The sequence below is a fragment of the Cyprinus carpio genome, chromosome A1, assembly GCF_018340385.1.
Source record: "Cyprinus carpio isolate SPL01 chromosome A1, ASM1834038v1, whole genome shotgun sequence".
In the NCBI taxonomy this organism is placed as follows: domain Eukaryota; kingdom Metazoa; phylum Chordata; class Actinopteri; order Cypriniformes; family Cyprinidae; genus Cyprinus; species Cyprinus carpio.
This window is the reverse complement of record NC_056572.1, coordinates 2,895,089-2,917,006: the sequence shown is the minus strand read 5'-3', so window position 1 is coordinate 2,917,006 and position 21,918 is coordinate 2,895,089. Positions and strand designations below refer to the sequence as shown.

General features: G+C 30.8%; 1 protein-coding gene and 1 long non-coding RNA gene across 4 annotated transcripts in view; one reads left to right on the top strand and one right to left on the bottom strand.

The window, feature by feature from the left end:
* Window positions 1–1,266: 1,266 nt before the first annotated feature.
* The window catches only part of LOC109069220 (guanylate cyclase soluble subunit beta-1), a 24,612-nt gene continuing 3,960 nt past the window's right edge, over window positions 1,267–21,918 (bottom strand). The window contains 13 exon segments of the mRNA XM_042767012.1: window positions 1,267–2,296; window positions 3,151–3,305; window positions 5,390–5,530; window positions 8,006–8,243; window positions 11,268–11,356; window positions 11,359–11,467; window positions 12,362–12,495; window positions 15,799–15,915; window positions 15,992–16,222; window positions 18,404–18,454; window positions 18,457–18,634; window positions 20,639–20,732; window positions 21,003–21,103. Coding sequence (XP_042622946.1) covers window positions 2,179–2,296; window positions 3,151–3,305; window positions 5,390–5,530; window positions 8,006–8,243; window positions 11,268–11,356; window positions 11,359–11,467; window positions 12,362–12,495; window positions 15,799–15,915; window positions 15,992–16,222; window positions 18,404–18,454; window positions 18,457–18,634; window positions 20,639–20,732; window positions 21,003–21,103 — 1,756 coding nt within the window. The 3' untranslated portion in view covers window positions 1,267–2,178.
* Window positions 3,159–11,121, top strand: LOC122146705. 3 transcript variants are annotated; one of them, XR_006161222.1, is made up of 5 exons: window positions 3,159–3,300; window positions 3,453–3,519; window positions 8,121–8,256; window positions 8,425–8,472; window positions 10,712–11,121. It is a non-coding gene; the product is annotated as an uncharacterized LOC122146705 (long non-coding RNA). The 3 variants fall into 3 exon arrangements; XR_006161226.1 differs by having other exon boundaries at window positions 3,198–3,337; XR_006161230.1 differs by lacking the exon at window positions 3,453–3,519 and having other exon boundaries at window positions 3,177–3,300.

Genomic DNA, 21,918 nt, shown 5'->3' with positions numbered 1-21,918 from the left:
TTGAGTCTCTTATGCTCATCAAGGCTGCATTTATTTGATAAAAAATACAGTAAAAATTGTGAAATATTATTTTAATTTAAAACCTGTTTTCTATGTGAATATCTGTGAAACTGTAATTTATTCCTGTAATCAAAGCTGAATTTTCAGCATCATTACTCCAGTCTTCAGTGTCACATGATCTTCAGAAATCATTCTAATATGATGATTTTATTTCTAATATTTTGTTTCTGATATGATTCTAACATTTTTTCCTCTATGAAACGTGAAAGGTTGTTTATTAATCCGCATGAAATCATGCTTGTTGCTGTGATCATGTGATATTAACATTAACTATCTTTGACATTTAGTTCAGACCCAATTCCATTTCTGTGATGTTTCAATATTTTTATGACATAATGATTTGTCTTACTGCACATGGCATGGTGTTTATGTCCAGAGGATAATGATTAACTACACAATCTACAAATGAAAGGTGATTTCTCTTAGATGGAAGTGTAAATATGAAAAATATTGAGGTTATAGTGATTTCAAAGTCCAAGGTGAACTAGAAATGGCAGTAAAGTTGAATCTGTAGTAGTTTTCCGAGCTGAACATCGCAGGAGTTATATATTTGTAACACAAGAAGGAGACGGAGATGAGTGCCTCATTCATGTGTGATTCAGTATTTGTTCATGTCTGACTGTAAAAGGACGATATTTCTCTGGTGATGATAATACATTAGTGTGCTCATATTGGTTTGCTTAGGTTCAAACGGTCAAAATTACAAACTATAGTAAGCATTTTCACAATTCTAAAGAAATAAACACTTTCAGTATGTTTAATCAATCTCTAAACTCCTGAAATTTGTGTCCCTGGAGCACAAGTCTTAAGTCTCTGGGGTATATTTGTAGCAATAGACAACAATACATTGTATGGGTCAAAATTATAGATTTTTCTTTTATGACAAAAATCATTAAGATATTAAGTAAAGATCATGTTCCATGAAGATATTGAGATGCATAAATCTCAATTTTGAAAAATTGACCCTTATGACTGGTTTTGTGCTCCAGAGTCACATTTATGCTTTTATTAATGTTTGTATTCCTAACACAGAGTCTGAGGCTCTTTGTCTGATTTTTTTTTTTAAAAATGTGATTTTAGATTTGACTATGTTTATGTTTTCAATTGTTTTGACTATATATTTGTATTTCAATTAGACAGACTTATGAATATGTTTAGGGTCATAAAATGAAAAAAAGAAAACTCCAACCAACCGGACTATGCAGATCTTTTAAATAATATTTTAATACAAGATATATGCTGCAAATAGCGGTGCACATAAAATCATCGTGACATGACAGTTTTACAAAACAGAGCTCTATCAGTGAGATTCAATGAATACAAACTTAAATACAAACGGATCCACTTTTCAAATGTTTAATATTCAACTCGTTTAGAATCCATTCATTCACACAGTAACGACTCCTCAAAGCAACACAATAACATATACTAAACCGTAATCATAAAATAGCTTATATCTACATATTTGGTAAATTCTCTGATGCAATGTAAGAGTGTTAATATGATTCCAATGAGCAGGCGTTTTTATTATTTACAGCATGCATCCGTCTAGCAAAATTAATTATAGAGTATTTCCAATATAATACATGTGATTCATCTATTTCTCAATTAATGTGCACAATTAAAACAAAAACAGTGTTTTAGGTATTTCGAACACTCAGGACACAGGAAAATAACTTGCTGTCGCATTCTCTGCTATAAATATAAAAATGATGGAAATAAACACTTGATGAGCACATCTGCATGTTGCATAGAGTATCATGTTCCAGTAGTATTTATTCAGATGTTCTCTTTCTGTATTAAATCAGTTCAATAGTTGGCACTCAAGAGTAGTATCGTTAATATCAAATGGACGGTCATTTCCATATTTCTGTGTGAAATGTGTAGAGCTTGTTTCCCATCAGCTCCGTAATACCCTTTCCCCCTGTTCTGTCATTATCTGTGATTCAGAGATAATTGGCACTTGAAATGCACGGGTCACTAAAGAACCTTCTTAATTTGAGAGGGGAAGAATAAAAAGATCTGGATGAAGAAAGCAAAGTATGTTCCTATTCATAGATTTCAGAAAGAACACACATTAGCGCACTGACACACTAAAAACGGCAGACGGTGCGTCCGTTAGGTCTTACGTGAGAGAAACCACACTTTCATTGGCTCTTTTTTTCCTTTCATGGTTACAGGTCCTCTGTGCTCCAAATGAAACTGAGGATCAGCGTTTTCCACCGACTGCAAACACCTGAACAAAAACAACACAATAACAACATTCTATTTATTCACACAAAAATCTTTCTTTACTTTATTTTATTTTATTTTATTTTATTATTTTGATTACACATATCTCTCCACAAGAAAATACTCACATCATATCTACACCTATATTAAGAAATATAAGTAATTTTGGTTTATAAACAAGCCCTATTTACAATCGTGACTTAGTATAAATCACTCAATACTTAAAAAATCTAGTTTATAAAAAAAAATTTATTTTCATATATTTCAATACATTTTTCTAATTTTTATTTTTATTTTTGTCAATTTTGAGATACAAAGTTGCAACATCTGAATCTATTTTAATGAATGTGTATTTCTAATTTGAAATTTATATCCTTTGGCTATTTGTACATATATATATATATGTTTTGTGTAGCATCACTTAATCATTACAAATGTTTTTGAAAGAAAGTATTTATAATTTAATTTATACCAACAAAAAAAAAAAAGATTGAATGCAATTGCTCTGTAATGTTATATGTTACTTTTTACAGTGTTTTAATAACCTTCTAAAAGTACAGTATATTAATTGCACACTGACCATTTCATAAAAAAAAACAAACACAGTGGGAAAAAGATGGTCTAGAAACTATTTTCACTCAAAAATTGCAAGTATACTTTTCAAACAATTAAGAAGAAAATGTAATTTAATGTAAAATGTTGAAGTAGAAAAACTGGAATTGTACAATAATCTTTTTATTTATTTTTATATATATATATATATATATATATATATATATATATATATATATATATATATAAAACATGACATAATCCATACTATTCAATGCAGATTTCTATCCTTCAGGTTCCTCTCACCTGTATGTGTACTCTGACACATTTATCTTTCCCTTCTCTCCTGTGGTCTCTGTACGACTTGTCAGGTTGACGGTGTTTCCAAACAGGCAGTAACGGGGCATTCTCTGACCTATGACCCCTGTGACCACCTCTCCTGTGTGGATTCCAATGGTGATCTGCTCCAAAACATAACAGTTACATGGGCAATGTATTCACATTCACACATGACCCATTAATATTCACATCGTCTTTAACAATTCAGACATATTTATATGGGAGAAATCTGTCTTTCTTTCATTTCTTTCCTGCATTTGTGTTTCCAGCATTCCTCCTCTGAGCGAGACAGTGTGTACGTGCCAGAGCTGAGCTAACCAGCAGAAAAAAGTGCATGTGGGTGTATTTTTAAACACTGAAAGGAAGGATGATCTGACGGTGTCTCCCTGTGCCAGACTGTGCTTACTTTTGCATGCGTGTGTGTGTGTGTTGGTGTGAAAGTGTCCATGCCATTCGCCTAATACAGTCATTTCTCTCTAATTTAGATGCTCTTAGTGTTCCAGGGGCACATCTTCAACAGTCGCACATATAATAACATGCTGTACCTGTGCCGTCTGGTTTAACAAAAGATCCTTTACTGAGACTTCACCACAGACACGTCGAACACCTCTGAGATGCATTCTAGAGCTATTCTTAGAAATCATAAAACACCCTTAATACACTGCACTCCAGCATGTTTTATGATGGGGGTGTTTCATGAAGGACAGCATGGTGGGTGGGTGCACAAAATATGCAAGATATGTTGTTTAACTGATGCTATGAGGCAGAGCATTAAACAAGTCTAAACATTCAGGATTTATTTATGCATTTAATTATAAATACATAATGGCCATTATATACTTGTGTATTATATGGGATTCCACACACTGAATTCTGACTGAATTCTCACAATTCTGACTTTATAACTCACATTGCATGCTGTAAAGTCAGAATTGTGTGTTATTAATGTGCAATTCTGAGAAAATTGCAAGATATAAACTCGCTACTCTGACTTCATTTCTTGCGATTGTACGTTATATCACGCAGAATTGCTAGAAAAAAGTCAGAATTGTTTCCACAATGTGGAAAATGCAGACTGAATCACGGAATCCAATCCTAAAAATTGAATTTACTGTAAGACATGGAATGTCTCGGAATGTTGCAAATCTTGGATGAATAAATCAAAAGTAGTGCTGCGCACATATTGAAATCTCTAGAGTGTAGTCGGCATATCACACACACACACACACACACACACACACACACACACACACACACACACACACACACACACACAGAAACTTAAAGGTCTTCACAACAACCCATCAAAATAAAAGTCTGCTTTAACTTGAAGAAATTTTGACAGAAATGAATGTACATCTCAAAGTAATAATAATAATAATAATATTATTATTAATAATAATAATAATAATAATAATAATACAATGATTAATTTATTAAAATTTATTAATTTTATTTTTTATTTTATATTAATATAAAATAAAAATATACTATATTAAATTATTTTTTTATTTTATTAATATTTAATAATTATTCATTTATTATTAATAATACGATTATTTAAACTTTATTTCTAAAGGAATAATCACACAATTTTTCCTTTGTGTTTAAATCTTCATTTGATTGTATTTTAAACGTTAACGTTTTATGCATTCATCTGATTAACTCATACTCATGTATTAAATCATACATCCAGAAAAAAATTAAAACAGGAAACAGAATTTCTGAAATCCATACATACTCTACATACTTATATATACGTACATAAACAAAGAAACTGTTGTTACATTTGATGAGTTTTATGATTTCAGCTAATTAGATGTGTTAATTTTGATTACTACAATTTAATTTAACCATTAAAACCAGAAAAATGAAACCAGAAAAAACTGAATGAAAAAAGAAGTTACAGTGACATCAAAAAATACAAAATGTATTATATGCTTAATCACTGTTTGAGGGGGTCTTTGGAAAGCAGCACTGGATATTCTTGTTCATGTGACGATGCTGTAATGTTCTCCGTTACATATAATCAATCTTACAGTCATCAGGCTAAGATAAGATTTGAGCAAACACTTTTCTAATTTCGTGTCCACATAATTCAGCTCTTCTGATATGATACTACATTATCCTGGAGCTGATAAGATGTTCCGGAACAAAAGATGTTCTGTTTGTTTAAACTTGTATCTGGGTCAAGAAAAGTGATCACCTGCACAGGATCCTCGTCTACTTTCACCTGTCCAGCGATCTCCATCATGTCCAGGGCCAGGTGACAGATGGATTTTGCATGATGGGTGCAGGGCTCCGGAAGACCACTCACGGTCATGTACTTATCACCAACAGTCTCCACCTGTCAGAGAACAGAGAGATGGTTTCAAATCAGAGACCGCTAAAAATAGCTAACGTGCCTGTGGTTATGAAGAACCTCAAAGGACTTTCCATGAGCTACACTGGGATATTTTAGGTTTCCCAGCCCAATTTTATATTTAACACATTTAACACTAACTTACTTGATGCAATAATATTTGCACAATGTGTATATGCACTGCCTGGCCAAAAAATAAAAAATAAAAATGAACATATTCCATATGCAAAAATTCATCAGGCTCAACCTGTGAAAGACTGTACATGTGTACGTCTTCTTACACGGTTGTTTGAGAAACAAAATGCTACACACTGCATCAGTGAGGGTTAAAGCTGCGGCATGTGATATTGACAGCTAGTGGTTGAAATGGGAACTGCAGTCCAAATTCAAAATATTCAAGCGAGTTTCCTCCTCAGACTCGATGCTCATGTGGGATGCCAGATTAAAGACACACAACTGTAACGAGCACAACTGACAAAGGAAGGCGACGAGGTTTACACTCCTAACTGATGAGTTGATTCATCCGTGTTTTAATATTCGTCTGGTCACAGAGCTTCTCAGATGGATGCTGAGGCTTTTTAGGTCGAGAAGAATTTGAGATCTGTGACTCAGTTAATTCACTTGCTTTCATTTATGCAATAAACACTCTTTATCAACAACCAACAACCAACCCATGTATGAAAAAATACTATTTAAACAAACTGAGAGTAGTCACACTCACACAGACCAAAACAAAACCAGACATTCCGACACGGAACGCACAACAAGTATGTGAACTTAGCATGTTTCCTAAATATCTGCAAACATTTTATGGTATTTTTATGCTTTAGTACAGTCAAAAAAATCACATACAGCACCTTTAAAAGAACTGTTGCCAAAAATACAACATGCCAGAAATGTATTAATCATTGCAATAATAATACAATCCTAAACTCTTATGAAATTCACTCATTTTTTTTTTTTTTTTTTTTTTTGGTCAGGCAGTGTATTTACATAACATTTTTAATCATCATATATTGACTAATGGATATCCAAGATGAGAAATTAATTTAAAAGACTCATTAAACCATTTAAAGATATTTTGTGGCCTTGACTGTAAGATAACAACTGGTCTTAGTTTGTGATATGAATACAGCCAAAAAAAAAGAAAAGACAAGAAAAAATGAGGCTATCATCCAAGATAACCAATTTTAGGACACTTTTGATTCATCCAAGTTTCCGTGACAATGCACACTGCAAAAGTTGCCAGTTTAACTCCTCGTGTTTTGTTCTCCAACCTCATCACAACAACGTCTAAAGAGAGAGCCCAGTCCTTCATTTAGACCATGTAGATAAAGTTGGCTTAAAGTAAATATTGATTTTTTTGGGGTGAGCCAGCCTTGAAATTCTATAACTGCTCGTTTTGTTTAGTTAGCAAAGCTACATGAAGTGCATTCTACGCCAAGGACGTAAATCAAGGACATGTTCTCATGCCCTTGTTTTTAAGAGAGCATTGTACATGATGTGTAGTTGGAAAAGTACCAGCTAAAAGGTTAATAAAGCTACAGAAAATATCTACTTTTAGCTAAACTTGTGTATTATACAGTAGCAAACTCATAAGCAAACTAAGGGTTGAAGTACACGAAGGAATTGATGAGTTAATTAATGAGGCAACAGGTGAACAGAATGATTAATCCAACAGACTGAGAAACTTGGTCATGGGAAAAAACACAAAGAGACAGAAACAAAGCACACAAATAACAGAAAGGCAGATGAGCCATTTTGTACAGAAATCAATACATAAACAGTTGTTTTTATGTAGAATAAAAAGGCATACATTCTACTGCAAAGCTACAAAAACTCTCACAGTTTATTTTTTAATGTAGCTTAAAGCCAAAGTTATCAAATATATCAGAATTGTTGTTTGATTAAAGCCTCTGATGAATTTAATTAGTAAATTCAATGTGCTATCCCAGTATTGCATACTCACTCTGTGTTGCCTACAGCAAAGTTTAATAAATTAAAAAAATCAGCCCACATTAGATTCATTCTGACACTTGACCTAAAAGTAGCTTCACACCCTGCTCAAAATATAGTCATTCATATTAATTAGGTACATCATAAAAGATTGATCATAAAACGACGCATCATAAAAAGCCTTATAAAAGATTTTTTGTCTTTGAACTTTGAAGCTGAACTTTGTTACACTGTGACACTTCATTACTGTTAGCTTGCTGAAAGTGTCTTTGAAATGATTGTAGATTTTCATATTTTGCACCTTGCAATAACACAGTTAACACATATTTGACAAGAGATATTTGTAGCCCAGTCACAATCATAGAGTTATTTCTTTTGTGTGCTGAAGATCTCTGGATGTGGCCAAAAACATCTCCGTTTGTGAACACAAAGGTTTTTTAATGTGTCTAGCACCAAAAAAAAACACGGATCCAAATGTCAAATTCCAGATTGAAAGTCACTCACCTTATACACATAAGGATTCTTCCGAGAATCCGTGAGAATGTCAAATCTGGTGTAGATGTCATTGAGCAGATTGACGATTTTAATGGCTCCCTCTGCTGATGCGTGTTTGCTGCAGAACGCATTGAACCCCACGATGCCGCTGAAAAGGATGGTCACGTTGTCGTACCGTTTCGCAGGCACGGGCCGCTTGTGCCGAAGTTCATTGGCGACAGACGGAGGTAGAACCGAATACAGCAATCTGAAACAAAGAGGTATCATCATTATCATGTGCACTTGTGAAAAATACGCATTCATTCAAAGCGATACATTTGTTTACTTCAGGTGTTAGAATACCTAAATTATTTCATCTAATACAAAATCCTTTTGTGAAATACACTTCAATTGACCATGGGATAATGCGCATGATTTCGTTCTTTTAGATACTGTACTTTCCCAGAAGGTTGAGTGCTAATTATCCACAGAGCAGTGTGAGTACTGGCTCCCTACATTGAGACATTCATCCATCTGTTCGGTTCTTATTCTGTACCGCCGAAGGGAAAACACAAATACTAACGTTTGTAATCAAAAGGCACTTCAGATCTCTCAGTTGTACAACTGAAAGTCAACATCATATATACACACACTACCGGTCAAAAGTTTGGGATCAGTAAGACTTGTAATGTTTTTTAAAGAAGTCTCTTCCTCTCATCAAGGCTGCATTTATTTCATCAAAAAATACAGAAAAAAAAACAGTAATCTTGCAAAATGTTATTACAATATAAAATAATGGTTTCTATTTTAATATCCTTTAAAATATAATTTATTTCTGTGATGCAAAGCCGAATTTCCATCATCATTACTCCAGTATAAAGTGTCACATGATCCTTCAGAAATCATTCTAATATGCTGATTTGCTATTGCTGCTTAATATTTTCTGAAAATTTTTATACATTTTCTGGATTCTTGGATGGAATATAAAGTTAAACACAAACTTTTTAACAATAAAAGAAATAAAAATCTTTTATAATTGTTAACATTGTTAATACAACAAAAAAAAAAAAATTAAATCAAAAATTTTTGGCAGCAAAAAAACTAATTTTTATTATATATAAATTACTCATAAATTCTTAACAACCAAAAATTATTAACATTTTGGCAGCAAATTACCCACTAACTTAAATAATTTCTGAAAACATGTCTCTCTCATGTACATATGATAACTGTCTGATTCCCAGGCCACTCAGTAACTTAAATAATTTCTGAAAACATGTCTCTCTCATGTACATATGATAACTGTCTTATGCATTAGTTTTGGCCAAAACTCCTAAATGTGTTCAATTATGGATAAAAAAAAATGTCTGGGCTTGTTGCAGCTGAGCTCTTCATGAGACACATTTTCAATGATTTGGTCTGCTCATGATCTCCCAAGAATACAAAACAGGCTCTTTATTAATACATTTCACATTATTACACAGAGAAGTTATGCTGGCCTTGTATGTAGCCAAAACTAAATAAACAAACAGCGTGAGTAACAGTAAGTACTGTACACACACACACAAAAACATAAACAGCTATTTTACATGATGCGAAACCTACTGGCAGAATTAATCTGCATATAAAAACTGTATCCTAAAATCACATGCAAAAAAAAAAAAGCATGCAAATGAAAGAAAATGGCATTGTCACATCTCAGTGTCCTAAAGTTTCAGTGCAGGACACCTGCTAGAGAAGATAAAGCTGCACTATTCAGCACATTCAGAACACGGCCCATTTGTTCACCTGTTATCAACAAGTCAGGTTTCCAAGAAATGCATGTGACCTAACACTACTGAACAAAACAAGAATGTAAATTTGAAATGAGCTAAACACACACACACACACACACACACACACACACACACACACACACACACACACACACACACACACACACACACACACACACACGTCAGTTACTCACAGTAATGTAATATGAAACACAAATGAGAAAATAACTTAGTCCGTATTCAAATGTGTATGAACATTATGAACCCATTCCTCTGAATTCCAGTCATGTTTTAAATTCTAGCATTAAACGCTTGCACACAGACGGCTGTGTAGCTCTAGCTGGTATTTATTGTCTGTGTGGATGAGAGAGAAGGTCTCTGGTGACGTTCAAGGTTCTCCGGCAGATTTAATAAACAAACACAGAGCTCACAGACCGAGGCAGACGGAGAGCGCAATACAGCCTCATTTTCCATCTTAAAAAGCTATACGCAGGGGAAACGATCAATCAGCGAAACCAATATCACACTTATTTTTTAATCGTCAGCCTTGCGACAGTCTATGCGGCATTATATCACCAAACTACAGACCATAAGGGCTTAGGTTGCCATCTGGGTTTGGGCCTAAACTTGATCTTATAGTTGTATTACTCAGTGTACTGGTCCGGATCCGGGTGCTTGGATCAGACTACAGTCTGTTTCCAGCTTGAGTTGTGCAAGCACTCATTAAAACTCTGATTGACATGTAATGTAATTTACAGATTACTGTACAAAGGTAATGATGACACGCAGAGGAGATGAGCCACTTATTATATTTCTCTGGAAATTACTGTAAACTCCACACAGAATCAGTGAAGAAGGGACGGGAAGAAGCATAAAAATGATGTCAGAAATTGAACAATACTATCAATATTTTTGCAAGGAATATGATTAATCTATTACAACTGTATTTTTCTTTGTTCAGCAGACATACTTTAAATATTTCCTCGATGTGGCAAGGTGGAGGACTGTGGAAGCCTGTTTCCACCACAGAAAAATAATTAAAAGGTAATTCCGACTTTTTAATCGCACAATTCTGACTTTTTTTTTTTTATCGCAATTACGAATTTACATCTTGCAATTCTTTTTTCCTTTACTTTTTTCCCCCCAATACTTTTTTTCCTGACTTTTCTCAGAATTGCAAGATGTAAACACGCAATTGCGAGTTATAAAGTAAAAATCGCAAGATATAAAGTCGAAGCTGTGTATTACCAGAATTGCAAGATAACAACTCACAATTTTTTGCTCAGAATTGGACTTTTGCAAGTTTATATCTCACAAGTCTGACTTTAGATCTCGTAATTGTGAGTTTATATCATGCAACTCTAAGAAAAAAGCCACAAAAAAAAGTCACAACTCAAAGTCTTCACCAAACGACTTAACAAACAGAATTAACAGACACAAATTTCCAGATACAAAGTTGCGATTACCTTTTCTATTTTTTCTTCAGTGGTGGAAACGGGCTTCCACAGAGGACTGACCTGTCTGTCTTCTTCTTCCCACACTCCACGGATCGTATCCTGTGCACATCATATGTCAGGACATCAACCCCATCCCCCACCTCATACTACACTCCAAACGAAACTGCTCTCCCAGTAACACAAGGTCACGGGTGGCGTCATGAAGGGGAATGTCACTCAGGTACAGACCTCTCCTCGTCAGGTCATCCAGATTCATAACACTGATATACGCAAACGACAAAACACTGGATCATCAATCCTATCAATCGAGATATCAAAAAGTCAATCAAAATGTTACTCTCCACGAAACTTCAGTAAAGCTGAACATCATGACCCTAATATATACCAATATAGCAGTCCCATCAGAACATAATTCCACAACATGTCTCATAATACGAAAACAAAAATGTACCACATATTATATAATAAAAAAAAAACAGCTCATATTTATATAATAAACTAAATCTATATTTTACAACACTATCCCTCAAAAAAAATAGAATTAAATGCATAAATACCAAAATAAAAATTATAAAAATGCCTGACGATGTGAATTTTTTTCTACCTGATAAACCACTTAAAGCAAATACTGGATAACGCACTGTAAAAAAGGCACCTTTAGTGGTACTACTGTTGTGTATAAATGGCTATAAGTCCAGGTGTTTTTACTGTTTTTTTACCAGATTACAGATTACATGATATCATGATCGACAATGTGTAGTTTTGTAGTTCATAGTAACGATAATCTGAGAATCAATAAATGATGAATAAACGCTTTATGTGAACATCTAATTTAGGCCAAATAATAATAATAAAAAAAAATAAAATTAGAATGAAACAAAAATCAAAAACCACTAAGCGTTCACATTACAAAAAAAAAATATAATAAAAAAAAAAAATAATAATAATAATAATAAATATAACTGAATAGGTTACATGAAATGAAAATCATTTAAAAGTCAAAATACAAAGAAGAAAAATAAGAAAACATAATAGTTACACAAATTTACAAATTTATAGTCACAATTTCAAAATCAGAACTGATGCAATTAGATTAAGCCACAAAAATTACTCATTTGCTTTGTTGGTTTTATTCCCCAGCCTCAGCCATCTACCTTGGTGAGCACAGGAAAAGGATGTTCTCCGTCTCAGGAAGTGAGATCATCTGGCCCTTCAGTCTGAGACAGCTGATCTCTGTTCCTGTGAGTTCATCTTCACTCTCCGCAGTCTCTACGTTCAACAGACCCTCCTACACAAACCATAAACAAACCTTGTGTCATGTAGTTTCATTACAAGCAATGCATTTTTAAATATCTTTTTTTTTTTTAAACATGCATTTTTATTCTTGTATTTGTAACGGGTGTAACAATTAAATCGGTATTGACAATAATCATGATATTTAAAAAATGTAATATTGTTATCGTGGTAATCAGGAATTTCGTGATATACCGACATTGACGATAACCGTGATGTTTAAAAAATTAAATATCATTATCGTGTTAATTAGCGGTGTCACGATATACAGGTATTGAAGATAATCGTTATATTTAAAAAAGAAATAAATATTGTTATCATGGTAATCAGGGGTGTTGTAATATACCGATATTGATGATAATCGTTAATTTAAAAAAATGAAATATCATAATCGTGTTAATTAGGGATGTTGCAATATACCAGCATTGATGATAGTCGTGATATTTAAAAAATTAAATATCGTTATTGTGATAATAAGGGGTGTCGCGATATACCGGTTTTGACGATAATCATTATATTAAAAAAAATTAATATCATAATCATGTTAATTAGGAGTGTCATAATACACAGGTATTGATGATAATCGTTATATTAAAAAAATTAAATATCGTTATCATGTTAATTAGGGGTGTCATAAAATACAGGTATATTCGATAATCATTATATTTATAAAATTTAATATCGGTATTGTGTTAATTAGGGGTGTCGTAATATACAGTTATTGATGATAGTCGTAATATTAAAAAAATTAAATATCGTTATCATTTTAATTATTGGTGTCGCAATATACAGATATTTAAAAAAAATAATTTGATATTATTGTTACCGTTGGTAATTAATGGTGTCGCGCGATATACAGGTATTGAAGATAATCGTTATATTTAAAAAAATAAATAAATATTGTTATCATGGTAATCAGGGGTTGCTGCAAATATACCGATATTGACGATAATCGTTATTTAAAAAAAAAAAAAATCATAATCGTGTTAATTAGGGATGTTGCAATATACCAGCATTGATGATAGTCGTGATATTTAAAAAATGAAATATCGTTATTGTGATAATAAGGGGTGTCGCGATATACCGGTTTTGACGGATTATAAAAATATTAAAAAAGTTAAATATCATAATCATGTTAATTAGGAGTGTCATAATACACAGATATTGATGATAATCGTTATATTAAAAAAAAATTAAATATCGTTATCATGTTAATTAGGGGTGTCACAATATACAGGTATATTCGATAATCATTATATTTATAAAATTTTATATCAGTATTGTGTTAATTAGGGGTGTTGTAATATACAGTTATTAATGATAGTCATAATATTAAAAAAATGAAATTTTAATTATTGGTGTCGCAATATACAGATATTTTAAAAATTAATTATTGTTATCGTGGTAATTAATGGTGTCGCGATATACAGGTATTGAAGATAATCGTTATATTTAAAAAATAAATAAATATTGTTATCATGGTAATCAGGGGTGTTGCAATATACCGATATTGACAATAATCGGTATTTAAAAAAAATTAAATATCATAATCATGTTAATTAGGGATGTCGCAATATACCGTTATTGACGATAGTCATGATATTTAAAAAATGAAATATCGTTATTGTGATAATAAGGGGTGTCGCGATATACCGGTTTTGACGATAATCGTTATATTAAAAAAATTAAATATCATAATCATGTTAATTAGGAGTGTCATAATACACAGGTATTGATGATAATCATTATATTAAAAAAAAAAAATATCGTTATCGTGTTAATTAGGGGTGTCATAATATACAGGTATATTCAATAATCATTATATTTATAAAATTTAATATCGGTATTGTGTTAATTAGGGGTGTTGTAATATACAGTTATTAATGATAGTCATAATATTAAAAAAATGAAATATCGTTATCATTTTAATTATTGGTTTCGCAATATACAGATATTTAAAAAAAATAATTATTGTTATCGTTGTAATTAATGGTGTCGCGATATACAGGTATTGAAGATAATTGTTATATTTAAAAAATAAATAAATATTGTTATCATGGTAATCAGGGGTGGCAATATACCGATATTGACTATAATTGTTATGTTAAAAAAAAAAAAATATCTAATCATGTTATTTAGGGATTTAATACACCGTTATTGACGATAGTCATGATATTTAAAAAATGAAATATCGTTATTGTGATAATAAGGGGTGTCGCGATATACCGGTTTTGACGATAATATTAAAAAAGTTAAATATCATAATCATGTTAATTAGGAGTGTCATAATACACAGGTATTGATGATAATCGTTTATATTTATAAAATTTTAATATATCGGTGGTTAATTGGGGGTGTCGTAATATACAGGTATATTCGAATCATTAGTATTTAGAAATTAATAACGGTATTGTTATATTCGTATACAGGTATATAATCATTATATTTATAAAATTTAATATCGTATTTTGTTAATTAGGGGTGTCATAATATACAGGTATATTTCGATAATCATTAGTTTAAAAAATTTTATATCGGTAATTGTGTTAATTAGGGGGTGTCGCAATATACAGTATATTTCGATAATTAATTTATTGTTTAATATCGGTATTGTTATTAGGGTCATGTACAGGTATTGAAGATAATCGTTATATTTATTAAAAATAATAATATCGGTATTGTGTTAATCAGGGGTGTTCAATATCACAGGTATTGACGATAATCATTATTTTTATAAAATTAAATATCATAATTGGTTAATAAGGGATGTCAATATATACAGGTATATTCGATAATCATTATATTTAAAAATATTAATATCGGTTATTGTGTTAATTAGGGGGTTCATAATATACAGGTATCGCGATAATCAATATTTATAAAATTTAATATCGTATTGTGTAAATTAGGGTGTCATAATTACAGGTATCATAATATAAATTTAATAGCGGTATATGTCGATAAGTCATATTCCGTATTTATATAAATTTAATATCGGTATGTGGTAATTATTAGGGGGTGTCGATAATCATATTTATAAAATTTTATATCAGTTATTGATGATAGTGTCATATATACAGGTATATTCAATAAAATATTTATGCAATATCGGTATGTTTATGTAGCGAATTGTAGAGTGTTGGTGGTTTTAAAAAACAAAGTATATGAGTGTGTGACATGCACTGTAGAACTAATAAACACAATTTGTGTCAGAAACTAATAACAACATTGTAGCGAATTGTAGAGTGTTGTTGGTTTTATATCAGACAGTCTATAATGTATTTTGGGGCAGACAGACCTTACTCCGCAGCACAAAGACGGTGTTGATGTGAGACAGGATACCATGGAAACTGAAGTCTATGTGCGGCCGCACCAGAGAAAACACCGAGGACAGGTTACAGACGCCAGGCTGCAGCTGGAAGATGACACACATCGCTTCACATTGTGCTCCATCATTTCAATAATAAACAATCATTTTTGAGCAGACGAACCTGCGGCAGAACTCTGAAGATGGCATTGCCACACTGTGTGAGCATCAGCTCCCTGTCGAACATCAGGTGGAACGGGAAAGCCTTGCAGAAGGTATACGGACTGATCCGCGTCTCTTGAGTCCCGTTCTCCTCGAAACCATCCAGGTCTTCATAAAACGCCTCCTCCTCCGAGTCCTTCTCCTCAATCAAGAACTTAATGTGATCACATTCTTCACTCTTCTGCTGAATGACCTGGAACACCCCCACAAATAACAGATTCAGAGTCTGGAGGAAAGTGCATTTCCAAACATTGTGAAGATGACTGAAGCCAAGTGATGGACTGATACAGGGTTATCATTAACTAAAACCATAAAACAATCACTTGATATAACACAAACATTAACTGGAACAATACAACATGTTTTATTTTAGCCAGTGGCCATGCAACATTTCTCATTTTCATTTAAGTACTAAAATATTAAATCTTAAATCTTAATAAAAACTATATAGATATTAATTCAAATGACAAAAACACACAACAAAAATCTAAAATTTACTAAAATTAAAATGGAAACAGAAAATATAAAATGAAAATATAATTCAAATATCATTAATAATAGTCAATAATAGTGTTTAGTATTTTTTCTAAATGAACTATTTTTTTTTACTGTATAAATATCTTTATCTTTGTAATTTTATTCATTAATTTATGCCTGTTTATTTATATATTTATCTATTGTTTTTATTATCTTGCATGTGTGCTGATTATGTTCTGTACTGCTTAGGATTCATTTTTTAACAAAAACTAAATTCTTAACAAAAACTAAAAACTAAACGAAAACACTAATTTCTAAAAAAAAAGAAAAAAAAGAAGAAGAAAAAAAGAAAAAAAAAGTCGATCTGTAAATATTAAAATACTGTTTTAAAAGTGTAGCCACAAGACATAAAACAATTTTAGTGTGGGGGGAAAGGGTTTTCACAACTTTACAATTTTGTCTGAAATGATTAAATGATTTAAACATTTAAAAATAATTAAAAAATAAGTTTGAACAGAAAAACAGTAACAGAATGATAATAATAGACTAGAACAGAATAACTAATAAGCTACCTATTAAATTATATTAAATGACATTTGCTTTTAAACTGTATCTTTGATTTCACTTTTTTTTTTACTATTATTTTTATTTATTATCTACATAAGTGTTAAGTGCTAAGGATCAGTGATCTCATTCCTCGCTTCGCATGCAGACTAAGCAAAGAGAAAGTTAGAGCTTCAAGTGTGTCTGAGTGTTTAATAAAAGACAATGTTTAGTGTATTTAAGTAGGAGTCAAATACAGAAATAACTTTAGGAATTTTTTACGTAATGAAGACACTGGTTGCAGCGCTCTCTCTCTCTGTTTTCTCTTCAGCAATATCACTGAAAATGGCCCTAAAAGCTGTTTTACTGTAGACTCATATCAGCTTGGGCTGAATGTAGAGAAGCTGTTGTTTTTTCTCTCAGCTTGAAGTTGAGCCCATTTCGCTGACGTCAAGTCGCTGTCTCTTTGCCCTGCTGTCACCATGACGACGATGGCTAACATTTTTTTCAACAAGTCAGGTGTTGCGTTTCGAGGGTCTGTCGATTGGACTCCCTCATTTCACACTAAGCCCAGATGGAGAGAGAGAGAGACGGAAAGAGCAGTCTGCCGTCTGGGGGATGATTAGCTCTTATTGGCTGCGGGGGATTTATTTGGAAAATAAGGCCGAGACTGAAGTGAGGTGACAAAAGATAAACCACAGGGAGTTCATCATAATGTTGTTTATCAATGAGCCCCTCTCAGGAGAGAAATCTACCTATATATCCTTATATATTTATACATGTTATATATATATATTTAATATATATATAAATTTCTTAAATTTTAAAATGTTTTTAAAAGAAGTCTCTGTTTGCTCACCAAGGCTGCTTTATTAAAAAGTAATATTTTTAAACATTATTTCAATTTAAAAGTATGGTTGTCTCATCCACTGTCTTATTTTTATATATTTACACGTCATTATATATATATATATATATTTATTATTATTATTTTATTTATTTATTTAAGAATTTCTTAAATTTAAAAATGTTTTTAAAAGAAGAAGCCTTGCTCACCAAGGCTGTTTACTAAAAAGTAATACTGAGAAATATTAACACTAATATTATAATTTAATTTAAAAGTATAGTTTTCTCATCTAGTATATTTTTAAATGTTTATTATTGTGAATATTCAGCATCATTACCCCAATCTTCATTATCACGTTTATAATTATCAATGTTTTATTTATGATTCTTTAATGAATAGAAAGTGTATTTTTGTCTTTTCTGTCACTTTCAATCAATGTAATGCATAATGCAAAAAAAATAAATAATAATCTATCTGTATGGGAGGACGCTCACTGCACAAGCAGACCTTCATCTCAATCTCAGTTCCATGAATCTGCTGCGCAACCCTGCTCAACCATCTCCAATAACCAAATAACGAAGACCCTAACACCCATATCAATCAGAGTAATAGTGCAGAATGAGGTTGTTCCCTTTCTCCGCGTCCGTGCAGCGGAAGGACGGAGCGCGCATGCCGGGGTAGATGGTGCCCAGATGGTCATGCAATGCGTCCAGATTCTGAAGGAGAGAACAAGCTGATCTTAACGTGGTGATGCAAAGAGCAAAAAGTGAGTGTGAGAAAAAGAAGTGAAAAGCGGTTCTCTAGCTTGCATTTTACAAAATGCTACTCAATATTTAAAGTAGCGAACTCAGTCTACCCAATTGAAAAAGTAGTAAGCAATTATTTATATATATATATTTATATATATATTATAATATATATATATATATATACTATACAGTACAGACCAAAAGTTTGAAACAATTACTATTTTTAAATGTTTTTGAAAGAATTCTCCTTCTGACTCATCAAGCCCTCCATTTTATTTGATCACAAATACCGACAAAAAAAAAAATTTAATGATTGTATATTTATTACAATTTTAAAATAATTGTTTTTAAATTTATTATACTTTTAAATTATCATTCTATTTCTGTGATGCAAAGCTGAATTTTTAGATCATTATCACATGATCCTTTAGAAAGCATTCTAATATGATGATATTATCAAACGTTGGAAACAGTTTTCCATATTATTTTTTCAGAACATGTGATACTTTTTTAGGATAGCTTTGATGAAAAAAAACAAACAAAAAAAAAAAGCTATGTTTTTAAAATATAATATTTTTTGTAATAACATATACACTACTGGTCAGTAATTTGGGTCAGTAAAAATTTGTTTGTTTCTTTTTTTTAAATAAAATAATACTTTTAATTCAGCAAGGATGAAATTGATAAAAAAGTGTAGAAAAGAAAATATATTATTAGAATAGATAATTATTAGAATTTTCTTTTTTTTTATTTTGAATAAATGCAGTTCTTTTTTAACCTTTTATTCATCAAATATATTAGACTGTTTCCAACACTCATAATAAATCAGAATATTAGAATGATTTCTAAATGATCATGTTGAAGAACTGGATGTTAGCATGTCCTGGAAGGCTGGAGTAATTGATCGCTGAAAATTCCGCTTTGCATCACAGGCATAAATTATTTTTTTAAAGTTATTCAAATAGAACGACTATTATAAGTTGTAATATATTTCATCATATTATTACGGTGTTTTTTCCTGTATTTGGTCTGATAAATAAACTGCAGGCTTGATGCGTGGCAGACAAGAGACTTGTCTTTCAAAAACATTGAAAAATGGAATTTGGCCAAAACTTTTTGGTCTGTACTGTAAAACGAATAAATATAAATATAAAAATACTAAATAAATATTTAAACGAATAAATATAAATATAAAAATATATTATTACATTTCTAAATATATATAAATATTTAATATATATGAAAATCAAAGTGTCTCTGTTTTTAAAGTTACTCCCTAACAACAATTTTAATTTCACTATAGAAAAAGCGGTAACACTTTACAGTAAGGTTCATTAGTTAACTACTTTGGTTAACATGAACTAAGAACGAACAATAATTATAAAGCATTTATTAATCTTACTTCATGTTAAATATCAGCATTTACTAATGCATTATTAAAAATAAAATTTGTGCTTGTTAACATTATTGAATTAACATGAACAACTGTATTTTCCTTAACTGACATTAACAAAGATTAATAAATACAGTAATAAATGTTTAGTTCATTTTTGTTCTTGTTAGATAATACATTAAATAATGGAACCGTATTGTAAAGTGTTACCGAAAAAGCCATATGGAATTTCAAGAAATTTCATTCTTAAAAAAATAAAAATAAAAAAATTATAAAAAAGTTCTATAATTTACATTATTATTACTTCACTAATTGTTCACAAAAAATAACAAAAGGACATTGAGGATTAATTAAAAAATATATCTGATGATGTTATTGTCACTTCTTTTCTGCACAGCATGTCCTTTTTATTGTTCAGTCTAACAAAATAATCTCTTATTATTTCTAACTCTTCTAAAAATCAGCCTCACTACATGCAATGTGTGAAACAGAGAACAGACAGTGTTGCTTGCGTCACTTTCTCAAAACATCTCCTCCTCTGTTTTTTTTGATAAAAAAAACAGCATCCTACTACTAATAATAACTCCGACAACATAGCACACCACCACTAGGATAATATCATAACACACAGATTCCTGACAGAACTCAAAGAACATTTTCCCAAACATTTGCAAGATGCCTCCAGCATCTATTTCTAATGGAGAAGAAACCATATAAAAAAACAACAAACAAAAAAAAAAAAAAAAAAATTTTAAAATTAAAACAATTCACATTTCTGCACTTCATTTCATTATTGAAGTTAATCACAATATTTTTCTCTCACACATCAAGCTGTGAACTAACAGAACATTACTAACAGGCCACTTCTGATTTATAAACCATAAATAAATCAATTTAATTAAGGTTTTAGTAAATGATTACCTCCATCTTTCCAAAACTACTACAACAACAAAAACGATCTTACTTAGTACTTTGCTTGCAGCAGCCACAAGGTCGTATGTTTTTGCATCTTCGTAGATAATTCTGACCAGAAACTGTCCTTCTACATCAACCTGAGCCTCTCTCCTGCAAGAAACATAAATATGAAAAACATCAAGGATTTCTTATTACATCATTTACATTTTTAATATAAAAAATACTTTAATATATATAGATATATATATATAATATAATATATATATATATATATATATATATATAGATATATATATATATATAGATTAATAATTGTAATACTTTAGTGTTACCATAATAATAATAAATTAAATAAAAATTAACTAAAATGTACAGCGATTTTTGGACTCCAAGGTAATTACATATACTGTTTAAAAACTCCGATGTTTTGAAAAACTTTAATTTCTTGTTATTTGAACCATGGTCAACTAAAACTAGAACTGAAAAAAAAAAAAAAAAAAAAAAAAAAAATAACTGAAAAAAAAAAAAAAAAAAAAAAAAAAAATATTATAGTATATATATATATATATATATATATATATATAGATATATAATATATATAGATATAATATATATATATATGTGTATATATATTATATATATATGTGTATATAATATATATATATATATATATATATATCATATCTCTATATATAATATATATATATATATATAATATATATATAATATATAGTAGTAGGTCAAAAAGTTTGGAAACATTACTATTTTTAATGTTGTTTTTGAAAGAAGTCTCTTCTTCTGCTCATCAAGCCTGCATTTATTTGGATCAAAAATACAGAAAAAACAACAGTAATATTGTGAAATATTAGTTACAACTTAAAATAATAGTTTTTCTATTTGAATATACTTTTAAAAAAAAATAATTTTTCCTGTGATGCAAAGCTGAATTTTCAGCATCATTTACT